Source organism: Poeciliopsis prolifica, unplaced genomic scaffold, assembly GCF_027474105.1.
Source record: "Poeciliopsis prolifica strain line A6 unplaced genomic scaffold, Auburn_PproV2 SCAFFOLD017, whole genome shotgun sequence".
In the NCBI taxonomy this organism is placed as follows: Eukaryota; Metazoa; Chordata; class Actinopteri; order Cyprinodontiformes; family Poeciliidae; genus Poeciliopsis; species Poeciliopsis prolifica.
This window is the reverse complement of record NW_026562392.1, coordinates 4,157,554-4,184,279: the sequence shown is the minus strand read 5'-3', so window position 1 is coordinate 4,184,279 and position 26,726 is coordinate 4,157,554. Positions and strand designations below refer to the sequence as shown.

The 26,726-nt window shown below is 39.6% G+C and overlaps 1 protein-coding gene across 1 annotated transcript in view; it reads left to right on the top strand.

Annotated features, from left to right (window-relative positions):
• Positions 1–26,726, top strand: part of bckdhb (branched chain keto acid dehydrogenase E1 subunit beta) — a 49,488-nt gene that overhangs the window by 3,875 nt on the left and 18,887 nt on the right. The window contains exons 4-8 of the mRNA XM_055042236.1: positions 2,217–2,350; positions 5,680–5,835; positions 8,610–8,718; positions 12,582–12,679; positions 13,642–13,752. Of these exons, the coding sequence (XP_054898211.1) occupies positions 2,217–2,350; positions 5,680–5,835; positions 8,610–8,718; positions 12,582–12,679; positions 13,642–13,752 (608 nt within the window). The remainder of the gene's footprint in view (positions 1–2,216; positions 2,351–5,679; positions 5,836–8,609; positions 8,719–12,581; positions 12,680–13,641; positions 13,753–26,726) is intronic.

The following is a 26,726-nucleotide window of genomic DNA, read 5'->3' as shown; positions in this document are numbered from 1 at the left end:
ATATATATATATATATATATATATATATATATATATATATATATATATATATATATATATATATATATATGTCGATAAATATTAGTTATAAAGCAATATTAATATCGATTTTGGCCCAAATTTTCAAATCGGTGCATCGCTAGTTTAATTAATAATTAGTTTTACTCCTTTGTTGTTTTGTTGTTATAATCTATTTGTAGGTATCTTCTATTGAACAATAGGTCCCTCCTGGATTTTGCAATTGTTTGACAAACTATAAATTCACTTCAAGTTAGGTTGAGGCAACAGTGTAGTAGAAATAAAAAATATTGCGGTGGGAGTGTGCAGTCACTTAAACCCAATGTTTTGTAATAAACTCACAATTATGCATTAGCATGAAAAAAAAATGCAATGATACCAGAGCGTTATTTAACCAATACAATGCATCCTACTCCATTTAAATGCAAGATGCGCCATAATTTTGAGGAAGAATCGCGTCACTAATCAGCAGATCTGCATTACTTGGAAACAAAAAAATCATTCAGATTCATGGTTTTGTTAATTTATTAACGGTGTTTACATCGCAGGGTTTGCGGCATCATGTCTTAGCCTGTTTTTAACCTCATCTCCACCAGCAGATGTAAGGACTTTTTGATTAGTTTATGTTTTGCCTTTGAAAACGTCTTAAAGGCATAGATGGAAACCCACTAGGCCCAAGTGTCTCAGTCCGGAACCTCAGTTGCAAACATTTCTATTGATGTAGTCTTCCTTATTTTTAAATAGATGCCTTTTCTGTTTGAAAATCTGGTAAGTGTGGTCGCCGTGGTTCTGTAATCTAAATAAATATTTCCACATTACACGACAAAGATAATCAAACCGGTCTGGGTTGAATTCAGGCCTTTTTAAAAAGCCAGCTGACTGAGTCAGGAAATGGTGCCACCAAAGTGGTTATATGGGGGGAAGCGACGGGGAGGGAAGGGGAAAAAGTCACTACTATGGTTTTCCTGGTTTAAACCCATTTTCTTTCTATTTCATGAACAGCTTTAAAAGCCAGAAGTCTCGCATCCGGCCAAATGTAGCCTGCCTGCCTTTTGTTTTTATTGACGTCAGAAGTGCTGACCTTTCGGAGAGGGATCATTATTTTCCATCTCAACCTTGTGTACAGTGACGAGCGCAAAGCTGTTTTTATCCCTCTCGCACAGAAAGGGATGATGCGCACACACCTCGACCACCTGCAGCGATTACACAGAGCAGAGGTTAATACAGGGCGCACACGATATGAATGGCTTTTCACAAGAGCGGCGCGCTGGCCTCGTGATCCGGCTCCGCAGCAGCTGGCCGCTCGCCGGGGCCACCTCTGAGTACCGTCTCCCTGAGAACAACAACAACAACGCGTCCACCGAATCCTCTGTTGTTTGGACAGTTCAGCATGAATTCACCATGTCGTAGTTACGGCTAATTCAATAACTTCAGGTTCGCTAATGTGTTTAGCCGACCCTTCTCCTAAATGCTTAAGAAAAACAACATGTAATTTGTTTGAATTTTCACACAAAGCCGCTTGTTTGGGTCCGACTCGAGGCTCTAAGTTTTTTGATAACTTTTGATTTACAGCTCATTCCTCTGAAGGATTTGTGGTGCTGCGGCTGCTCACTGACTTTTATGAGCTCAGAGAGCACGTAAGGGCAGAATTTCTCTGCTCAGCAGCTCGCTTCCCAGCACAACAGAAAAAAGGCCTGGCAAATACACAAAGATGACAAAAATAACACTCGCAGCCCAAATTTAGTTTCCCCACTTTTGTGGTTCTTTTTCAGATTATAGGGTGGAGAGTGGAAATATGTTTTTTTTTTTCCTCTTTCTGTTTTTCCTCCATGGGGGTTGTGTGAGTATAATGCTGGATTGGTTGAATGCAGTCAAGGGAGCCTCATCGGTGTGTTACTTCATTGATGCTTTTCTTTTTTAGGGCCACATAATATATCAGCAAAATAGGTGGATTGTAAAAACTAAGTAATATAAATCAATGATGTCTGACTTGGGCTACTACTTGTTCCTCATGTGCCTAATTGTGATCGTTCCACGTGAATAAATGCATCTTTATACTTATTCAGCAGTCTAGACTGAAATCATACTCTACACAGCTTTAGCAAGGATGCTTTCTACAAAATATTAGCTCCTCTCCTGTCCTGATTTGTCCTCATAAATGACTTTTTTTTTGTTTTCTCACCTGGTTCTGCTCCCAGGTAAGGACAGAGTCTTCAACACTCCTCTTTGTGAGCAGGGGATTGTGGGATTTGGCATTGGTGCAGCTGCTGCCGGTGCCACAGCCATTGCTGAGATCCAGTTTGCCGACTACATCTTTCCAGCATTTGACCAGGTGAGACACTTTATCTGTGCGCCTGCAAGACCTACAGACAGTGTTTATGATGCTGTTGTTCTGACTAGTACGTTTCTGCACAGTGCAGGATGTGGACGGACACAGTGGCTTTTAAGAGTATTGACATAGCCTTTGAGTTTTTCACATCTTGTCATGTAATACGTGTCAACTTCAGTGTGAGGATTTACTATGACAGAACAACACAGGCAACAGTTTCAGTCTCTAGATAGGCAAAGCTGGTAGAGATGTACCCCAAATGACATTCAGCTGTAATTACAGTGAGTGTTGATGCCGCCCACTTTGTTTAATATTCAGACCCTCTGATTATTGAGTTGGGAGTGGCAGGGAGACACATCCTTCCTGCCATATAATCTGTTTCAGATTATATTCACCAGAAATTGTGAAAACCTTGCACCATTTTCCATCTACTTAACTATTATGCACTGTCTGTCTCTGAAGACTCACTGAATTATGGAAAAGAGGCAATGTTATGTGCTTTCCAACCACAGAGAATCATTTTATAGAACAATCAAGTAACTGTGACCTTCAGTTCTTATAAAAATCCTCTGTATATCTAATATGATTTACAGGAAATTTGACTTTGTAAGTTAACGCCTTGAAATTGGGACTCTGTCTGTTTTAAGAAACTCTTGCTCTTTTTGAAACTCTGCCTCCAAAAGGTCTTTAGAGCAGCTCTCCTCTATTAACCCTTTAACAACGTTTTCACCAGCGTTGCACTGAGTTGCTAGTGTAATGAGCTCAGCAGCATGTGGTTTGACCAAGTGTTTGCTAATTGCTCCTGGCTAGTCTGAAGGAGCTGAGAGGGGGCAGTTGTGCGGGTGAGGTACTCTGTGGGGTGGAAGCTCAGCTTGAAGACTGCAGCTTTGAGGAGCTTCGTCCTCGAAGGCAGGACCAGGTCCACCAAGGCGTTTTGCACAGCTGAATGGTTGCCATGGGAGATAAAATTATTTCTCAAAAATGCATGAAAAAAATCAAAGCAACACTTCAGCGTGATTTTGATCAGGGAATAACATTATAATATGACGTAAAGCTCAAAAAGATCAATTTTACATAATATCTCCCGGAAAGTTGGATTTATTTTCTGAGTACTGTGCTGTGTGAATTAACATCTCACATGCCCTCGTTCTACAGAGTATGTGAGATTATAAAGTGTTTTATAACGCCCCTATCTCTGTGTCTGCACTAAACTGGTACCACCACCAGCCAATCGCAGACATTAATAAACAAAACAATAGAATTTAGGAAAAGACAAGAAAACTTATTGGATATCAAAATCGATTCAAGTTTTCATGTCACTGCATCCCTAATTGGACATGAAAAAGATCGTGGTCTGACTTCAGCATTTAATCCCCAGTGGCAGACTGCTGGAACAGAATAGTTGAGCTTCAGTGTTTGTATATCCAGAGCAACCATGCGAGAAGTCCAGTCCAAGTAAAGGCAGAACTTCAAGCAACCACCTATTTATTAATGGTGTTCGTTTTCATTTGCTCAATTTCCTAAATTTGAGGGTCAGTTTATCAGTTCAGCTTGTAAACTGTCTTTGTACTAATATTAATGTTGTGTTGTATTGCAGTAAGTAGCACAAAATTTTTTTTTATAAAACCAGCATTTTCTGTTTATGACCTCCTGTTTTTCTCATGAAGATTAATAATACGACATTGATGGTTAGTGCATGATGAGAGCAGGTTTTACCTCGCATGCACGTCATTCTGTCTGATCTTGTCCTTCACATGATGAATGTAATTCCTCTCCTTTGTCAAGGCAACATAAAGCAAAATATATGATAATGTAAGCTGTTTTACAGAATATGTCTCCTGTTTGGTGCATCAAGCTAAAAAAAAAAAAAAAAAAACTAGCAACTTGACTATGAGTGGTTCTGTTTTCCTTCTGTGTTCCTACTTTAAAAGATACAGGTAACTAGACCTCAGAGATGCATGAAACCTAAAGTAGAATCCCACCTGAGTTTCAAAGAGAAAAGCTCCAGAAACTGTTTGGAGGATACCCAGCATCAGAAACTCTAGCCATAAGCATAGGGCTTAAAGAGCTTGTAAAACGAATAAAGTGGTTTTTCAGTCCGTTTGATAGCAAAGAGAATGCCTCGGCTCATGAAATTAGATTCTCTGTCTTCTGGTGTGGTCTTCAGCCACCTCTTACATACTCTGACCATTAAAATCTAGCAGCCCTGTATCACAGATCCCTTGATGATTACCTGAAGTTCCACGTTTAGTTTCTTTCAGATATCCACTCCTCACAGATCATCATTGTATTGATTTACTTTTGGTTTTTCTTAGTTGTTTTTGTTTTTTTAACAGTTCGTCTTTTTGTCATTCCCAGAACAACACAAATATACAACTCAACATCAGCAAACCAAATAAATTGTAGCTTATACCTTATTTGATGGGGTGTGCATAACTCTGAGATTACACTGCCATAAACATCAGATAACAGCTGTTATGAAAATGGCAGCGTTTTCATGAATGTTTGACTGTTGTCATGAAGTATCATTTGGTAGACAATGACACTTTTGATGTAAGATTGCAGTGAACATAAATTGTCACAAAAATTGCAAAATATTAGTAAAATTTTAAACAATACAAGATAATGTTTATAAACTTCAACTAAAAGCCGGGTTAAAGAGATGCGTCTTCAATTCGCATTCAGGTCTGCAGGAGATTTTCAGCCACGCTCTACATGTCGCTTCATTTTTATATCGTCTTCCTTTTTTACGACCAGCACTTTTTTCTGCCATTCTTGGCTGTTACTTTGGAAATTTTCTTTGCAATACTTTTACATCTTACTTGATAGACATACTTGCAGATCTCTCTATACTTCCGAGCCTAATTAACTAAAGTTTAGGAAAGTCGAGCTTTGCGTTTTGAGCTGTAAGAAACCTCAGCGTTTTTGGCATTGAGCGTCACCCAAAATGAACTTCTTGCATTATATATATTTTGGTGAAGCTCGCATAAAATTCCTCTGGTTTTCCTGCTGTCACACTTCCCAGCCCGTGTGTGGCAACAAGGGACGGCTCTGCATATGTGCAAACACTTCACCTCGCAGCGCATGACACTCGGTTAAATGGAGAGTCCAAGTAGAAACATGAGACCATCCATGGAAAGAGTCAGCTAGTCCTAAAGTTGTAGACATTAATATCACACACATCCTGGGTATTGATTTAGAGAACAGTGAAACTTCTGGCAATGTGTGAATGACAAAAAGGGACTTGATTTACAGGTTGCCCTGTCAGGTCACATCGCTGTAGATTAACAGTCACTGTGAATTGACATGAACTTGATTTATTGTCTTTGCAGATTGTGAATGAAGCTGCTAAATATCGCTACCGTTCAGGGAACCTGTTTGACTGCGGGAACCTCACCATCCGGGCCCCATGGGGTTGTGTCGGCCACGGAGCCATTTACCACTCTCAAAGCCCCGAAGCCTTTTTTGCCCACTGCCCTGGTATTAAAGTGAGTTCCACACTGTTTTAAAGTGAAATGAAAGCTGAAAATATTCATTTTAGATTTATATGTTTATTTTTATTTTATATATATATATATGTCTATATATATATGTACATATATATATATATATATATATATATATATATATATATATATATATATATATATATATCTATATATATATGTACATATATATATATATATATATATATATATATATATATATATATATATATATATATATATATATATATATATATATATATAATACTGCCAGTAATCAGATACCCTGCTGGAATAATTAGCTGGCCAAAGGAGGAGATAAAAGCCACAGATATTAAGACTCGAAAACTACTAACCATGCATGGAGGGTTCCACCCCAAATCCAGCACCCTGAGACTGTACACGAGCCGCAAGGAAGGAGGCAGACGACTAGTGAGTGTGAGAACCACTGTCCAGGACGAAACAACTAAGATCCATAAATACATCAGGGACAAAGCCTCAACAGACAATGTGCTCAGTGAATGTCTCAGACAACAGGGAACGGAGGTTGAGGTGCCAGAGATACCATCATGGGAGGACAAACCCCTACATGGGATGTACCACCAGCAAATAACCCAAGTGGCTGATATCAGTAAATCCTATCAGTGGCTGGAAAATGCTGGACTCAAGGACAGCACAGAGGCCCTCATCCTGGCCGCCCAGGAACAGGCACTAAACACCAGAGCAATAGAGGCCCAGATCTACCACACCAGACAAGACCCAAGGTGTAGGTTGTGCAAGGAGGCCCCTGAGACAGTCCAGCACATCACAGCAGGGTGCAAGATACTGGCAGGGAAAGCGTACATAGAACGGCATAACCAAGTGGCAGGCATAGTGTACAGAAACATCTGTGCAGAATATGGACTGGAAACCCCGAGATCAAAGTGGGAAACACCCCCAAAGGTGGTGGAGAACACCAGAGCTAAGATCCTGTGGGACTTCCAGATCCAGACAGACAGAATGGTAATGGCGAACCAACCAGACATTGTCGTAGTGGATAAACAACAGAGGAAAGCCGTTGTGGTAGATGTAGCAATACCAAGCGACTGCAACATCAGGAAAAAGGAGCACGAGAAACTGGAGAAATACCAGGGCCTCAGGGAAGAACTGGAGAGGGCCTGGAAAGTGAAGACCACAGTGGTGCCTGTGGTCATCGGGGTCCTCGGGCAGTAACCCCCAAACTGGAGCAGTGGCTACAACAGATCCCAGGAACAACATCAGACATCTCAGTCCAGAAATGTGCAGTCCTTGGCACAGCCAAGATACTGCAGGACCCTCAAGCTCCCAGGCCTCTGGTAGAGGACCCGAGCTCAGAGGATAAGAACCACCCGCGGTGGGTGAGAAGGGAATTTTTATATATATAATGTGAATGTGTGAATCCTGACTTGAATGTGATAAATTATGTGGATGAAGCTAAAGAGTAGGATAATCTTATCACCCAAGGTAAAGCTCCATTATAAGAGTTATAATATTTTAGTGTCGTAACATTAATACTGAATTTTCCATTGAAGATTGAGGAGAATGGAAATATATATTTTGTCATAGAATGCAAGAAAAATCAGATTTATTTAATTTCAAAACTGGTATTTGGGTTTTATTTTCAGACTTATGATCTAAATAACCAATTTTAAATGAATACAGTATTTGCAAGAGGTATAAATCATTGCCCTTAGATGTCATTACAGTCCAGTACTGGTGGAGATCACAATGATGGTTTTATATTTTCACATGCAGCAGTGGTGAGAAAATCTCTGTGACATCCTGACATTTAAAATAAATACACAAATGACTTGCCTTAATCTAGCAATCCCACTTCCCTGCCTCAACTTATTAAAGGATTTGAACTGAACAAGGCCTGCTGGTGGAGATCACAATGATTTCCATTCAGTTTCAACTAAGGAAGATTGGCGAAGAGAATGGATTATAAGATTTAGCTGTTAACTGAGCGCAACAGATATGCTGTTTCTCTACAAGAAGGTCACACAGCCTGAATGCTAATCCTTGTGCACACTGTCATTACTGGTTCCTCCATTTGACACAAAGCCTCTCAAGAATAAATTAGTTTTCCCCTCTGTTTTCATTACGGGGCTCTCTATCTGAGCCCAACCTCTTAATTGTTGTAGACAAGAAAGAAGGTAAGAAACGTGTAACTTCAGGAAAAGGCGACGGCTTATTGGGGAGCTTATGTACGTTTTACGACGCTATAGTTAAAGAGAGAGTTAGGAGTTTATGAATTGTTTTTTTTGGGGCGAAACCTGTGTTTAATAACTAATTTGACGAATAACTTACACGTTGGAAACCCACGCCGAGAATGCAGTTTAACATCAGTTTATGATGTACATTTGCCAACTGTGCCGATGATGCTAATTGCTAATATTAGAAGCTGATGACAGTTTACGGTGTGAAACCGAATAATATTGTATATAACATTTGTAAAATCTTCATGAGCTATGCAAGGCAACATGTTTCTCTCACGCAGTGTGACATTGTCTCTGGTCCCAATGTAACATGTTACTGATTACAGAAAGTCATCAGTAAAGCTATGATGAAAGTCTAATTCTCTATGACCTGAGAGTTAAATTGAGGATTTATTTTCTTGTAAATAAGTTAAACATGAAAGTCAATTAGTTTGAATGGATGTTCTATAAAACTGTACAATTTAAAATTTAAAATAGGTAAATAAACGAACAAAAAAAGAATCTTTTAGGATGTAATCTGATTTGTCGTGTATTCCTCAGGTTGTAATACCTCGCAGTCCACTTCAGGCCAAAGGGCTGCTGCTTTCCTGCATTGCTGACAACAACCCATGTTTATTCTTTGAGCCCAAGATTCTGTACAGAGCAGCAGGTAAGCCTGTTTCAATGTCATTTGAAGGAAATGCATTTTGACTGCTCTTTTGTCACTTTCTATGAATGGTCCTTTCACAGCAGAGAAACAGAAACTTCCACTGCTTTGACATTTTTTCCCCCCAATAACTTCTCATTCTCTTTTTGTTTGTTGGGATCTCTAGGCATGTAAAAGAGCTATCTCCAAGTTGCATATTGCGCTAATAAACCCTTGCCTGTTTTCAGTGGATGGAAAAATGGCTGCCATAGTAACATAATAATTGCCTGATATGCATAAATTAGGGGAGCAAAATGAACTTCATTATTGTAATTGAAGTCCCTCTTTGAAAGGTGTTATGTAAGATTGTGGAGTAAATATGCAAAGCACATCTGGTTGTTCTGGACCACAATGTTGTGATGGTTTGTTAAAAAAAAAAAAAAGAAAGAAAAGAGAGATTTTGAAAATGGGGTTCAAACAAATAGAGACCACAACAAATTTACTGATTCATTTGGGGACATTTTTGTGTTTGTTTTTCAAACCATGGAGACTGAACAGAACCGGGCAGGCATGTAGGCAGATGGGGTTACATTACTGTCTTGCCTATTCGTCTGACGTCAGTCGGTGCTTGATGTCCAGCCCGAAAGGCCCTGACCGACTATCAGCTGGTCACATTCGTCCCCGCCATTAGGATGTTTAGGCAGATGGAAACTAGAGGAAACAACAAAATGACAAAACAGAACTGAAAATGTGTTGCCATTTCCTACAGTTTGCTTATGGGATGATTAGAAGGGAGGCAGATAATTATTATTGTACATAATGACAGGAGAGGGAACACATGAAGGTCATTTGTATGGAGGTGACAATGTCATACTCGGACGATTTAGCAGGCAGGAAATGTTTTCTCTCATTTCACTGGTGTAAAGTTCAGGCTGCTATGTGACAGACCATTAAGATCCATGCACAGTTCTTCCAATTGTCATTATTGATGCCTTTAATATTTTTGCAAGTGTGGATTTATCTTTGAATTTTGAAAGTGTTGTGGGATTTAGTAGAGTGCCGGTAAACAGCCTCACCTTACCGAATGATGAGGGGAACCAGGGAAGCCGAGAGCAGGTGTCTGAATTATTGAGAGTGCTTTTGTTTGCATCATTTCTCATTTGAGTGCAATATGCATTTTGGGAGTTGCAACGTAGTACAGCAAGAATAATGCGTGTCTTTTCCACACACTGCTGCAAATGTTATTGCGTTTCTGTACATTTGTGACAAGATACCTGTCAAACAAGCTTCACTTTGTGGAATCAATGATTTTCAGACTTGAAATATTTGCGTTGTGATATCAAGAAACGTGTTAAGTAGTGGCTCAATATTTTCGTGAATAGGCATGAAAACTTTAGTTGAATAAGGTAAGCTGTTTAGGAAGAAAGTTAGAGTTCCAATATAATTATTAGTTATTATTCCCAGCCATACACAGGCAATAATAATCTGAAATTATATACCTCTGTGAATTTTTTTTAACTACAGAAAACATAAACTTCATTGCCACCGTCTTTGAACAGAGGTTGTGGACTTCAAACTAAAAAAACAACTGACCTTATTCATATTGAGTCCAGTAACTTCAGCTAAATCCTTCGTAGAGATCTACAGCATCTCTGTCTGCTTCAACTTATAGATATTGTGATGTTTTAGAAGAAACCTATGCACACACCAATGTGTGTGTATTGTTCAGAGTCATACACACACTCATGCTGAGTAAGGTTCCCAAGTTTAAATGTCAAAAGTTTAAAACATCAGATCGTTTGTGTCTGTATTTGTTGCGTTTCATGAAAATGTCCAGGATTAGCTAAAATGCTGTCAGTAGCGTTTGAGGGATCTTTACATTGAACGACTACATTTAGCGCACAAAAAACAACAGCGCATTAGCTAACACTAGCTAAAACGCTATCAGTAGCATGTGGGCTGGCACAAGCAGCTTGATTTACTCCATTCAGTATAAATTTTGCATTTATGTAAATATTAGCTAATTTGATCTTAAAAGCAGTCATTAACATGAGACCTATCACTAGAATATTAACCTTCAGTAACTTCCTCCATCTGGTATGTGAATGGTCTATAATGTAAAATTAGGAAATCTTTGATGTATAATAATCATTTTTTATTGATTTGTTTCACCCACTGCTCTTCTGTTGTAAAAATCCCAATGCATTTTGTAATTAGTGTTGTTTTGTAGGAGTTGAGGGGAAGACATGACGTTGCACTTCTGGTCAACATGTGTAATAGACATGTTCACATTTTTCCTCTAAAAATATTTACTTTAGTTTCATAAAGATTGCATATGGAATGGCAACATTGTTTCTCCTTTAGTCCTGAGGACTCTGGATGTAGAAGAAAACCTTATGTGTTCATCATGAACGGTCTGTCACACTTATGCGCTTCTGAGTTCCCCAAAATGAGGTTGTAAATTGTCATTAAGATAATAGTTAGTACATTTAGTAATCCAGCCAGAAACATCCCAAGATGCATTGGAAAACAGACACCTCCCCACTATCCCTCCCGCCATATTTGATGTGTATAAATACATCAAATGAATCAGGGTTTTTTTGTTGTTGTTGTTTTTCTTTTTTCTTTTCATTTATGCAGAGCTTTTTATGTGTGTCAGACTGGCTTCGTATTTTCTGTTTTTCAAAACAAATGCCAAGCCATATGTTTTTCTCTGGTTTTCTTAAACAGTGAACTTCCTTCTATAGACCAACAGTGTCAAACTCATATTTTATTTCAGGCCACATCAAAATCCACAAAGTGCCACTTGTGGCAGAATTAAAACTATTAAAACATTAGAGCTCTCTCTGCATTCAATTTGCACTTCTTTAGATTAAATAATAGTTAGCATCTTTTCCCATTGATATCATTTGGCCCTACACAAATAAAATCTGATTTTGACTATAAAAACTATATTTAAAGACAGAACTATCTTGAATGTCTATTTTTGGAATTCTTTATATTTTAACACAACAGGTCTTTGGAATTAGCTATTTCTTAGCAAATGGTTTCAAAGCATAATGTTGCAGAGCTTCCACAAAGGTCTCATGTAAGTGTAATTAGTTTGTCTGTGTTCCCTCTGTAATGTTTTTAAGATTCAAATCATTACAAATCCACTCAACACATTTTTTCTTTTATCACCAACTTTGGGGCCAAGATGATGATGTCAAATGTGCTTAATTTTAAGATTCATTAACAATGGGGTTTTTTTAACAGCGAACCTTTCGGAAAGACATTTGTTCCCCCTTTTCTTTAAGGCCTCCAAGAGGTTTAGTTTGATTTAAACCATCTAACCATCTACTTACATGCAATCTGTGTTGGGTTTAGCTCAAAGACAGAGTGACCGCGAGGCTTTCCCTTTTGGACTGATACTTTGTTTTTCTGTGGTTCTCCTTTTCTTTACCTCATCCCATTAATGTGTTGTGAGAGGGGTAAGGGGGGATTAATCATTTCTAGGCCTGAAGCTGGAAGCACATCCGATTGGATCATGTATTCGATTGCGCTCATAAAAGCTCACAGTCATTTCTGGGAGAAGAGATTCTTGGAAAGAAAATAAAATAAAAAAACCCTAGATGCATTTGAAACCATCCACACAAAATGCTGAAGAGGAAGACTTTATTTTATTTTATTTTTTTATTGTGTTTGATGGTTTTATATTTCACCACTTTGTCAACCGGTTTATTATTTGGGGATACTGCTGGTTTGGGGTTCAAAGTATTTTGCATAAAAATCACAGGATTACACAGTGGAATGAGGAATGGGTGCTTTGAGCCACGGCCATATTGTCTTCTGCATGTGAGCTTGCATATAAAGTTTGAGTGTGTGTGTTTGCGTGTGTGTCTCCCCAGTGGAGCAGGTTCCAGTCGATTCCTACACCATCCCTCTCTCACAAGCCGAGGTCCTACAGGAAGGAAGTGATCTCACGCTGGTTGCCTGGGGGACACAGGTACGTGATGTGGCCAGCAACACCTCTCGAAGTGTGTCACCTGAACATTTCGGAGATTTAATCTATTTTCGGTCATGTTTTCGTGTCCCATCTCCATTAAATGACATTTAAGGCTTCAAAGAGAGGCTCATAGTGGATTAATTATAAGTCCATCACAAATCCCCGTTGTCACAGCGAGGTTTCTCCGCCGGCAGCCTTAGGTCGGGTTCATCAAGGCGTCCACAAAGCATCCAGGTTTCTCTTGGATCACAAGGTTTTAACGCTTTAGGTTCTGTCTTCTATTGTTGCCTTTCTTTTTACCTGAGAGACTTCATTTTTATAAAAGGCCTGCAGCTCCCCAGGAATCATCTCCGTGTTTGATTTTTTTTTTTATCACAGTTAATCCCAAATGTAATGTCCCTGCATGGTGGCAGGAGGTCTCCATCGAAATCTGTATTCATTTTCAGGTGATGGCAGATATCAGGGTCAAAATGGTGGTAGCAGAATTTAATTACTTTTTAAGACCATAAACACAAACAAAGTGACCAAAGCCACAAATCTTTAAAAATGTGGGGGGGGAAAAAGAAGAAAGCTTGTTAGGATTGTTGATACATCATATGGATTCTTATCTTTTTACACCTTATCTGTTATCTTGAGATAAAGCTTATAGCAAAGCCAACAATTTTAAGTAAACTTGTGCTTGTTATAATATCTTGGTTCTATGATATAATATTGATTTTGAGAACTGACCCATGAATTCATTGCCAGGCGAGAGGCCACTGTCTCCTTTTTCTGTGACATCAGAGAGGGCTGATGGTCAGGTTGTGCACAGTTAACAATAGACACAAACTTTTATGCTATATTGAGCGACTTTTTATCCGACCCCAAAAAAATAAAAATTAGAATCAGCAGATCAGATTTCTTAGAGATTGTGAGGAAACTGCAGCCGGTGTAAACCAGTCAGTATCTTCCCTTTCATTCAGATCCACGTGTTGAAGGAGGTCGCCAACATGGCTCAGGAGAAACTGGGGGTTTCCTGTGAGGTCATCGATCTGAGGACCATCCTGCCCTGGGATGCTGAAACCGTTTGCAAGGTAACCGCTGCTGCACCCGCAGTTACCAGCGCAACAGTTGTGTGAGGAAACTCAGTTTCTTTTTGACAGCCTGTGTGTTTTACCTGTCATATTTAGACATTTACAATATGACATAAAAATACAGTGAACAATTAATAAGTGGCTTGTGCATTTTGATGGTTGTGCCAACTTGCACATTGATCCGTTTTGGAAATAATTTCCATAAAAAGAGATTCTTTCTCATTTTAACGGCTATTTGTGTACTAAATCATGGCGAGCCGTACTGGAGAGTGTGATGGTTTAAGGAGCGCTTTGGAAACATAAACTGCATGACCTTCGCTGTAGGAAATTGGTCATGAATATTCCCTCCTCTGTGCATATGGACTGCTGCTTTTAAACAACCGGAGAATATCTCACAATTTGTCTAACGGCGTTAGATTGTTTTACAGCTGAATAACAACATTGGATTGAATTTAGCCATTTCTATTTTGTTTTCAAGTCCAACACCCAGCTTAGTTTTTACAGTCACAGTGCAGAACGGAAGAGCGGGAAGAGACGTGCAGTAATGACGGTCGAGGGCAGAATTGTGCCTGAATACTTAAAACCAAGAGTGATTCTTGATCCACTGCTGATACTGTTCTGACAATTGGTTTCAAAGTGAATATAGCCTCTTCTTTTTCTATTGGAGACCCATTAAAACAACTGCCATGAAATTGAGTAGCTTGTTTATGAGCTTCATAGGCCTAATGCCAGACTCGAAACATATCAACGGTGCCATTCCTCCTCATTTCCTCGCACCAAAAGCCTGTGAAACATCTGCCAAACACAATGCTCAAATTCACAAAGACGTGTCCTTCCGTTCATAAAGTCAGCACTGTTGCGTTTAACTGCTGCGCTCATTCATTTCCCTTTTTTTTTTTTGTTCGAGTGCCCCATTAATGACTGTTTTGTCTAGTTTTGTTTCCATCTGCCTCAAAATCAAAACAGCCTTTTGATTAGGCTTTTATCAAATTTCCCTAAAAGGGCAGAAGCGTTTTTGGATTAGTTATAATTATCATGGGGACTAATGCATAAAGCCAGTTATTCTAAGCTTTTATCTCTCAGTCACAGGCTGAGCGCACAATATTCTGTATCAAAAATAGATTGCGTAAGATTTGTCATTTGAGATATATTGGCCTTAATTCAAAACGAATTAAATAACCAGATATGTTTGATGCATGAAAGGAGATGAAGGAACAGTGTGTTAAGGTGGACTTTTCTTCTTTAGTTACTTAACAACTGCAGCAAATTTGCATTTCTTGGTGTTTCCTATAGCATGAACATGCCAAGGTTTATGTTCAATTTATCACCAGGACTTAAATGCCTTGATTTCGATTATATGATTCAATAAATATAAAATTTAACACATTTTATAGCATTTTTCTTTTCACATATAAAAGTCCCGAGCCAGAATCTCTGTATAGTTTGTGATATGCGCGTTAATCTGGCACACAAACAGCATATGCAAACAACAATGAACGACAAAGCCTCTCCTCTCGGCCCACTGAAGGCTAATTTTTTTGCCTTCAATGGGCAAATAATTAGCTCACTCATCAGATTAGATCTGATGAGATGCCTGAAAAAACTATTGTTGTGCAAAACTATTCAACGCTAAAGTAGCATCTCAGTGCTAAGCATAGAGCAGCAGCACAGACGTCCCCAATGCAAATGCCAGCATCCGCAGCTAATAATAATAAAAAAAAAAAATTGGTCTTTTTAGTTTGTTATTTAGGTTATTCAATCATCAGATTGGTGCAAAGCGCTATTGTACTCAGTCAGCTTTCAAGTGATTCAGTAATTGCTGATCAGTCATGTAACTTTGAAAAAAGCACTTCTTCAGAAATGTAGACTGTGGACTCTGACATTTGCATGGGGTAAATCTGTGCTGCTATATATTTTACACACATTTTTTAAGAAGAAAAAATTGCTTCACATGTTAGAATGTGAAAAATGTCCATCTTTTTTATTTTTCATTTGTGTAAAAATGAAAAACCTTTCCTTCTCAGTCCTCTTGTTGAGCCGTATAACTCCTGACCTTTTTAGATTTTTTTTTTAGAATGCAACGACAAATAAGAATTGCCAAAAAAAAAATCTTAATTGCACCAAAATGGCAATCTAAACAAATCTCCCCAAAATTAAAACCCACCCTCTCAAAATCTATAAGGCAAACAGACAAACAAAAAAAAGCTTAACATCCACTTCTTTGTAGCAGTAAGATACAAATGGATGAGATGAGAAGCAGGACCCTTCATGTCCTCAGTGACCCTGTGCAGTGCAGCCCTAACCACTGGGTGCTGCGGTGCCGCTCTGGGCTGGCAGGACTTCAAATGCCTGAGAAACAGCAGAAACTGCAGATGGGTTTTTTTGGGCTTTTTTGTAGTCTCTCCAGTGTATTTACTGGTCTAGGTAGAAAGCAGCACTTTATAATCCAGGTTATTCAATTTGATGAACATGATGTGGATTCAAAGTATAGAAGAAGAAGAGCAGGCAGCAGTGTGAAATGAATAGGAAGGTACGGAAAAGGAAAGTTTTATTTGATTTTTTTCTGTTTCCTAACAGTTCTTATTATTCTTCATCCTCTTCTCCTTCATTCTTCTATCTGCCACCAGATTCAAGATGAAAATTTGGCCAATCAGATCAGTTGGAAGACTTGCTGCCCCCAACTGACGAATACACCCACTAAACACAAAGATGGAGCGTAATTTTTCGGTGAAATTGTTAGAGCAGGCATGTTTTACCATTCACTTATTTGTATTTATGGACATAAATGGGAATAAGATGTGTGCTCTTTTGATAATTATACAGTATTATGATTGCTTAAGACAAGTCTCAGGGTTTTTGGCAGGAATGTGATGCCATAGTACTGCCACTTCATAAGAGTACGTTGCATTCTTTGAGACCGCCATGGGGCAAAGGCATTGTACAGTCAATCCACCAAATTAACAAAATGGCGAATTATCACTGTGTCTCAACTTCCAAATCCATTTCATTCAGATGTCGACCTGAACGAAATGCAGTGACGAAACCCTTACTCAAACTGTCTTACAACTAGTTTACTCAGTTTACTCAGAGATCAATAATATAAAACAATATTGCAAGGAAGAGGCCAAGATTCACCCACAAAGAAAGACTGATGGAGAGTTCCACAGAATGATTCCTTTAAGTTAGAGCTGGGTGACATGTTGATGATCTTCTAAAAGTAAAATATCGCAATATCTTCTGTTTAAATCAATATCTTCTGCACATCAAATATGCAGCCAGAGCTACAGTGGAAGGATTTAGATCCAGTTCACCTGGTGGAACGTCCCAGTCAAAGTCTCAACCCAAATCCAGTTGAGAATCTATTAAACGACTTATTTCCTTAAAAAGCTCTCACCATCCAACCAGATCGAGATTTAGCAATTGTACGAAGACTCGTGCAGTTATTCAATTTTTCCTAGATGTTAAGGCCCGTCTCTGCTCCTCACAAACGATTCCAACGGCAGCATTAGCTCCTGCATGCCATAAAGTTTTGCAGAATCCTGTTAATCACTCATTTATTCACGTCAGGTAGAAGGGGACAACATCTAAAACATGCAGGACAGTAGTACCTGAAGACCGGGACTGAGAAACACTGCGGCCCCGCAAAGCCTCGACTCAACGGACCGATTATAAATATTAATTTGTGTTGCAGTCTGTTCAGAGGAAGATTTAATTCTGTTCTGGTGGTTGAATCCAAGGATTTAGGAGATTCTGCTTTCTTTATTTTGTGACTTGCCCTAAAGTAAACACGGCTCTTGAATGCACTGGGTTCCAGCCGCTGTGCATCGAATCATTATGTCGTCCACACTCACAAACAACGCACAGCACGTATAGCGGACTGTGGATCGCACTAAAGCGATCTCTGACAAACATTTTTTTGTCCAGGTGCTATTTTGGGGCTGGAAGCTGCCGTAACAAAGCCAGTGTGTCAACTACTTAATTCAAAAGCTTGTGCACCTGGCGTAGAGCTCTTCCGGCATGCACACGTCTCTTTGAAGCGCGCCTTTTTTGCGCTCCTTATTAACTGGCTGTCAGATTCGGAGCGTGCAGAGACTGCAGGATGGTCTGCAGACGCACATCTGGCTCCTGGCAGCCAATTAAAATTGTTCATGTTCTGTGAGTCACACTTACCTTGTGTATCTCTCAGACGAGGCCGTGTGACGAGTTGACTCGAATGGTGCACTGAGCGCTGTTTTTTTTTTTTTTTTATGTGCGTACATATGAAGCATATGGAGACTGATGTGTCTTGGAATAGGAGTTCGTTAAGGATGCACTATGCAGGAACTCCCCCTTTTTTTCTCCCTTTTCCCCCAGACCACCACCAGGTCCGCATCCATCCAAGCATAATCAGCCGTCTGGTTGATAAAGTGCTTTATGGAGAGAACATGGTGTGAAAGTCCAGAGAATGCCATTTTATTTTCTCCCACTGTTTTGAATGTTCTAGTAAATGTAGTCAGTGAAGCCATTCTTAAAGTAGTAAAAGTGTCTGGTTTGTTTTTGCCAAATATGCCGCTAAGACGGAAAGGTGGAAAACATCTTCCTCCCAGTCCAGGCGTTGCCGGACCACATGTAGAGCTGCGTAAAGATGCACTTCCTACATATGAGGTATTCCATTCCTCACCGAGCGGCTGAGCTCCTCTCCCCAGTTAAATGACTTTTATAGTTTTTCACGAGAGAATTTGAGTCATTATTTCCTCGCATTCTTACATGAAGGCACATTTGCTTTACTTGTCTGGAGTAAGAAATATTTTCCGCAGCTCCCACTAATATGCTCGTTTTTCAGAGTCCAGATCTGGCCGGCGAGGAACCCGAGTATCTCGCCGGAGCCAGTCATAATACAGTCATCAGTTCATTGCCTCTGACGGGAGGACGGTACTTCCCACAACACCGCACACTCACACAAACACTTATGTTCTGACGGGTACAAGCTCTTGCACCTGGGACTCCTTCAAAATTTCCACTAGTCTGAATTTATCAAGGGTGTGCTCAGTCCATAAGAGGCTTCTCTGTTACAAAATTGCTTTGGTTCACTAATGTGGCCAAAATATAATCTTTTGGTGTTGTGGGAAAAACATCTGCAGAAGGACTTCAACATTCTCTGCAACTTGATAACAAAGGGGAGCACAGATTTTTGTGAAAGTTTTTGTTTTAACAAGAAGATATTTTGAAAAATATTGTCCAGTCATGTTTGTGAAGCGTTTCTCTTGTTTTCAATGGAGCCCTGTTTTGTACAGAATTTCCATATTTGTTTTTTTACACTGTAAAAAGTATTTTTTTAACTCTGAAATCAACACTTCTTTTTCAATCCCTGATGTCTTGACAAACTTGGGATTAAAGTTCAGTACTCTGTTCCCTGTGCATTGAGTGTCACCACGTGGTAACACAGTTATTAGCTTTGGAGATCAAAAAGCAGGTCGGGTGGCTCTGAGTTGGAGTCACTCCAAGCATTTGACATACTGACATGAGTGAATCAGAGGCAGAAGCTAAATGTTATATCCTGAGTTTAGGTAATGTTGTGATTATTATCATGTTGTTACTGCAACATGTATGTGAAATTTCTTTGACTTTCATAGCAGTGGTGCATTTGTGCCATACAAGTGGCATCTTACAGGTGTGTTTTTTCATGAAAGAACTTGTGATTTTTAGAATCTTCTTTGTGGGCATCTTCTTGTGCAGTTAAAACTGAAGCACCTGGTAAAAACCAGCACCTTGCTCTAAACTTTGTGTCGTACAAAGAGTCTGTATCCTATTGAGAAACACGTGCTTACTGAAGGCGTGAACTCTGTTCACGTTTTAAACAACTGGATCAGATTTTCGCCAACCATTACAATTTGTTGGTTGTAGCATGTGTAACTTTGTAGCTTAACGGAAATTATGTATACCGTAAACAACTCTGGGGGAAGTTGGGCCACTACATATTTGCCAGCCATAAAAAGTCTTAAACATTGCTCTTGCTCCAACTTTCAATTTGAATTGATAACTTTTATGTGGAAGCGTAGCCCACACAAACCAAACGGCTTCGTTCACTTCTTTTGCCAAACTACAAAAAATCTCTATCATCGTCTGTTCGTCAACATCGTCTGTTGAAATTCAATCGGACAAATCAAGCTCAATGGGAGAACTCCCAAACGGAGCACTGAAGGTAGACGAGAATTGAACAGAACTTCGTAGGAAGGCAGAGTCCAGGCTATATGAATGTTAAAGTGAACATTTTTGTTTCATTAATGAAGGCACAAATTAACTTTAGCAGACTTTTTTTTGGCAGGTGCTGGGTTTGTCCTGGATATACTTAAGAGTGGCTTTCCATGTCTTTTTTTCTTTTTTTTTTGTTTTCTGTCAGTGTTCTTGGACTCGTCCAACTGTGATTCACTTTTAATAAAGTACAAAATTGAGGACGTGTTCCTTCCAAGCAAGTCTGCATTTGCCCACGCGCTTGCAAGTGCAATCGCTTTGGATAAAGCACCTTCGGTCATTTTTGAACCAGTCAGATTCTGGCAGCACTTAAGATAGATATATTTCTTTCTTTTTTTGTTGACTATGGATATTTTATGCCTAAATTTTATATAAACTATTTATTTTCATCATTGCAATAACAATTAAAGATGTCACAGAGAGTCTACCTCAAGCTGACCAAACAGACTGACTAGGAAGCCAGAGGCTATGTCATACGCCACATTGCACTTACAAACATTTTCTCTGCTAATCCAAGAGGAGCCATGTTTTTATGAACAGCTCGAATTCCCCAATTCATCAGGACTGTATTTGTCTGGTGTGATCTGTGAAAGCTTTCTCCAGCACGCTCTCTTTAAACAAGTGTGAAGTTTTGTCCCTCAGGAGAGGGATCTTGGCTTCCACCTCGGCTGAAGTCTCTGTGACAGCAGCACTGCTTGGATCTCGGCCCTCATCGTGATGCAACCGCTTTTGGTTAAACCTGTTCAACCCAAGACACACATGCAAAAGGGAGTCACTTAAGGACACAAGCGCTCCGATATCTCCAGTCTTTCCAAAAAAAAAAAGAAAGAAAGAATGATGGTGCTGCGTATTACCCAAACAAAAGGCGCATTTTACTGGATGGTTAATGTAATGGGAGGAGATCCAGGGAGAGGCTAATGAGGAGGAATGTGCCGGAGCATCTGCTCTTGTTCTTGGAAGCGATGCAGGATGTGATGTGCGCTCTGTGCACTCCAGAGGCTTTCGCTGATAAGACCCGTCTTATCGTGGCCTCACTCCCCAATGGCTTTCTCTTCTAATGGTTTCAAGCTGTAATGTGCATCCCGAGTCGGCCGACGGCAGGTAAATATGGCGAACGGACGCAGTCGGGAGCCAGGCAAGGAGAAATACGGCACGGCTGTGTTTGTCAATCGCTCAGGTAGAAAGAAAACATGAACGCAAATGGACTCCGGCTCGAGGACGGGGTGTGTCGTTTTGTTTGATCAGCTAGATGGCTCTGGTTGTTGTTGGCTTTGATGCCATTCACAATAATTACACAAAGGGAGTAATCTATTATTTGAGGTTGCCTTAAACAGTGTGGAAATGTTATGAAGCTGCATTTTGAAGAGGCGTTATAAAGAAAGCATATTGCTATGTACGCTGCAGCAAACCTGATTGTGGCTTCTTCACATGGAAATTGTGTTGTGATAACGGATGGAGAGGCTCTCAGATAAAACATCAACATTTATTACCTATAAATGACGCTGGAGAAAAGAGGCCATCTTTAAAGGGAAAACCAAATAATCAGATTTTCTTTTTTTCTTTTCTTTTTTCTTGGCCTTGTCTGAACATGTTTGAAAATGCATTCTACTATCTAAATGTTTGAGTGCTGGGATTAGTGTGGTTAAGTGGGTCCTTGGATCTGCTTGGATTAATACACGAAAGGATAAGGCCGCTTTCCACTGAAAATTATTCTACCTCATGCAGCAGCGACATTTTTATGGTTCACAATAAACATCAAGATGTTTGCTTCGTTTATATACTACGGCTTAATGATGGAGCTTAACATTTTTTCCTCTTGTGTAAAATGTATCATCTTGAATATTAAAGAACCTTATAGTTGCAGTAACAAATTCTGAGATGGACTGGCGACCTCGCCTCTTGCACGACGACCAACTGGTTGGTTTCCCAAACACCTATCCTATCATACATCATGTGTTTCATCTCACATAATTCCAAAATTATGACCAATAACCACATACCAACATCTGTTGCGCAGGCAAGCAGACACACTGACAGTCCATCCTTCTGATGTTGTAGCTCAGACATTTATAGTTGACACTTTTAAAATTCCTTATAAAATCTCCACAAAGTCCATGTTTACTTTGCTCCACTGCCTGCTTTCTACAGCTTTTGGCCCACCTTCAGATGTTTGTTCTTTGAAACTTGCGCATTTATTCACTCCGCCTATTGACTTTGTTCCCTTGAACTGTAATTGCACCTCTGATGCTGATATCTGCTCTTGAAGCGTGTCTGCTCCTGCTCTCCAGCATTAGATGCTGCTTCCCCCCCCCCCCGCAGTGAAGGTATGGAAATTGTTCCCTTCTATCAAATCGGAGAAAGTCGTGATCCTAACTCCAAGGCATCACTTTTCATTTGTAGTAATTTGACATGACCTTATTCTAACAGCACTTGGAGCCTCCTACGATTGTTTCATTTCCATGAAACTTCCAGTAGAAATGATGACATGTCCTTTTTCTTTTGTGTACTTTCTTCCATTTAGAAATGTATGTCTGGGTCCTATTATGACAGAGTAGCTTATTAAGGCTCCCAACAAGTTACCCGCTAGTCGGGTTCGTTAGACAACTAGTGAACACTTTTTCCATTGTTTTGTGTTTCTCATAACCGAAGTCAGTGAGAAATTGGATAAATTCTAGTATTATGCTGTATATAAACATAGCTTTTATGTCATGAAACTATTTTTTAAGAAGTATTTTCTTAATGAGACAAAAACAAGATGAGTCTTCAGCCATTTTAGAAATGAAGTTTGGAGTCAATAAGTTAGCAAATATGAAAAGTTTCCTGCGGTTTGCTTTTCCAAATGATTACACAAATTCAGTGAAATAATGTGAACTTCAACTTTATGTCTCATTGGTCAACCTAATATAATACCACTGCTGAATAATAAAGTCACATGTATGGTAAAAATAGTGTTTGTTTTTAGACCAAGCAATTTTTGTTTGGTCTAAAAGTACTGTAGAGGAAATATATTTTCAAATATCAGTTGCATACGCAAAACTAAGAGATACAGAAACTAAGAAGCTTAACTCTGGAAATAATGCCAGGTCAACTAAGTCATCTTGGCTATGAATTTGTATTTCAGTTACAAATGTAAAACCCAGAATATTCTTTAAATTTCTGCTTTTATGTTCTGATGAGCAACAAAATCAACCTAGACGTTTTTTTAGAGTTCATCTTATTTACAGTGCAGCTACGTTTCAAAGGATCACCTCAGATCAACACTTTAAAAATTTCATCTCGTTTTCAGGACACAAGCCAAGCAAGCCAAAACAACCACGTATGAATAATAATAGCGATAATAATAATAATACTATGGAGTCTCATGAATCTGACATCATCCAAATAACAGTTAAATCCCACATCTTATTTAAAAACACATGCTTTCACATTTCCCCCCACTAGCAGATTGAAAACCAATAATTGCGTGATTATGTTTACCCCACTTAGTCAATTTTTTTTCAATCACTGCAGTTTTCTCATACTGACTTTGAGAAAACATGATACGCTAATGCACGGTTTGCCTTCGCCGCTAGATTACTTGCATCGCCTCAATGCCCAGATCTGACACCGGCTCCGCGGCAGGCAGAGGCTAACCTTATGTGACTCTGCGGCCCTGAAGCGAGCTGCGGATTCAGGCTGTCGGCTGATGATTAGCGCACAGACAGATTGGACTCGTGCCTCGTCTTCAGCTGCAGGGGTCTAGGGGGCCAATATCTGCTCCTTGGCTCACCGCAACGCCCTCAGTATCTTTGGTCTGCCGTTATGCATGCAAGCAGACTGGAAACAATCAAAGTAGAAAATAATGACATAGGCACAGCGGTCAGAGGTTTTGGGCTCAAAAGTTCTTATTTATTCATCTCAAGTCTGTAATTTCAAAGTTAACACCGTGCCCCATGGACAAACCCAGCAGGACTTTGCGGGGCTGGTGTGGGGGGCAGGGGTGAGATGGGGGGTTTCATATGGTATTTGTTAGCGTGTGTCATTATGCTGTCATGAGTACACCGAGCTGTTAGGTAGTTAAATTGATGGAAAATTACTCACTAGTTCAGAGATTTAGCTTCTAATTCTCTCCCTGGGCTTCCCTTGGAGTGCTGTAATACACAGAAAAGAGACCTTCAGAAAACGGAAAAAAAGAAACCCTTTAGCTCTGTTTATTCTAGTGCCATCGATTTTACAAAGACACAATAAGCCCAAATGTGGCACATAAAAAAAACACAAAAAAAACATGTATAGTAATCTTTCCACTTGTCTTCTGCAGTCTCTCCACTTGTGTGTCTTTAGCTGATCGTTTTTCCATTCCTCATCTTAGCAGTGGCTTCGGCTCACATACCACAGCTAGGCACTGGAGATTTCTTAAATTCTTCACAGGTTCCCTCGTCGGTAAAATGTGGCCTTTAAATTTGGCGGCTCTACTATAACAGTATTGAAAACTCATACACAAGACAAGCTTGGATGAGAAATAGTGGACATTGGCTGTAGCTCAGCTGGTGACAGGCTTGCTATGGGGCCGACTATCAAACATTGGAGGTAATAATCCCTGGGTGGAGAGTAGGTGCAAAAACATAAACAAGGCCGGGGAAATAACACAATTTCTGCCCCTGTGATCACCTCTGCTTTCACAATCTGGCCTGTTGCAACATTGGAACCTGCTAATTACTTTAATAATTGTGATGGCAGTCAGAGCTTTAGATTTGCAGCCACCTTTCTAAAAGCGAGCTGCACTTTTAAATTGGACACTATTTCCTGATGGCTGGGTTGTGTGTTTTTTTTTTTTTTTCCCACTTTAGAGATTGTTTTGATGAGGAGCCTTGGCCTGAGGTATGGGCAGATTGAGATCATTGAGGTCAGCCTGTGTGCTGATAACACAACCCGATGGAAAACACTGAAAGGCTGAAGTCACAAGGACAGACACATAGACACTCAGGAGGTCAACTTGGATAGTACACTCCACCAGATGAAGTGTTACCCAAGATTTTTTCCGCATCTTTTTTCCATAAAAAAGTGGGCCATAAATCATAGTCACTTCCAGAAGTGGAAACCAAACTGAAAAATAATTCTTCTGGAGTCTCAAAGCATTTTATCTTTTTATTTATTTATTTTTTTCCCATAATCTTTGGGAAAAACACAATGTACAATGACAAAATATTTTCCCCCAAACACGTTTCCACATCTGTTGATTTTTATGTTCCATCCTGTCATCTCCCTTTATCGCGGCGGTTCTCAAAGTGTGGGGTGCGCCCCCTAGGGGCTGGTGGGGCGTGGGAAGCGGTATGGATGAATGGAAAAAAAAAAAAAAAAAGTTGCACAAAAATATTTCACTACAAAGATGGTTTGTAGTGTGTTTCTATGCAACCTGAAGTGTGAAATAAACTTCATTGGAGTTTGAAAACAAAATATGTGTATAGGTTTATGTGGACCTAGTTGAACGATGTTTGTGCCGAGTTGATTTCTTGTTCTTCTTCTTGGGGGGTAATTCACTGAGGGGGCCCAGAAGAAAATCTTTGGAAACCATTGCTGTACTGTATCCTTTATGCTAGTTGTTACAGTGGGGGCCTGTATGGGGGGTATCTTGCTGCAGAGCTGTTTGGTTGAAAAGCTGATACTAAAATTGCCAATGTGCAATTTTTTTTCCATTGTTTTGTAGCATTGCAATGTTGTGACGGGATTTTTACTCTATTTGCTAAAGGGATATTTTGAATTGAAGGATTGACAGGGATGGCACTAAAACAGACCAGATTTTTTATATAAAGACTTCAGGGGTTAGCTTTTGGTCAGCCATGTTTCTCACTCCTTTCTGTAACTGGTCTGCCATTTATTTAAATATCTGCTGTACAGTCATAATTACCAATTGATTAAATAATTATGTATTATGGCAGCTCTTTTAGATTGCTTTTGATGTCACTGATGTCGATTATTCTCAATTTTGAATGCAAATTTGACAGCAGACCGGCAACAACGTTGCCTGTCAGACAGTCAAAAACAAACACTGCAGCCACTGACTTCCACTTGCCTGTAACTGAGAACTCCATCCTGTTATCCATGGGGTTAACATCAGCAGGAAAAAGCAATGATGTGGTTGCTTCCTGCATGTCTTCTTGCTTAATGACTCTAAAGCCAAGTTTTCATTTGCGAACACACCACATTCAGTGTTTTCTCTCTCAGTCCACATGGGCAGCCATGTTGCTTCCACAGTAGTTGGTCAGACAGCTTCTGCTTATCAACTTAGGACATATCTTTCATATGTTGTATGTGATTTCCATCTAGAATTGTTGGAATTGTTAAGAAACATCTTCAAAGTAAATGGCAGCTTTAAAATTTTGATAATACAACTGAGATTTCCTACCAGGGAGAAGTAAGAGAGCAGAGAGGAGGGTAAAACCACAGAGACACATTCATTTATCCCTTGCCTTTCTTCAATTTTATCAGATAAAGAGATAAATGTTGGTTGATTATTGGGTTAATCAACAGTTACTGAGTAACAAATAACTGTTGTTAGAAATCTCAAATCTCAGTTTCGACATCAGCCTGCAAATCCATCATCATGCGTTAACACTTATTTACGCAGTGCAATAAAATGTCAGAAATTGTGCAACAACAGGATAGAAAGTAGAGCTGGGGTGTGTCATATGTATGCATGTGTGGGCGACGCACACCATCATGCTGTCTAACTTTACTGACATTTGCCTGGAATCTGCTGATGGGAA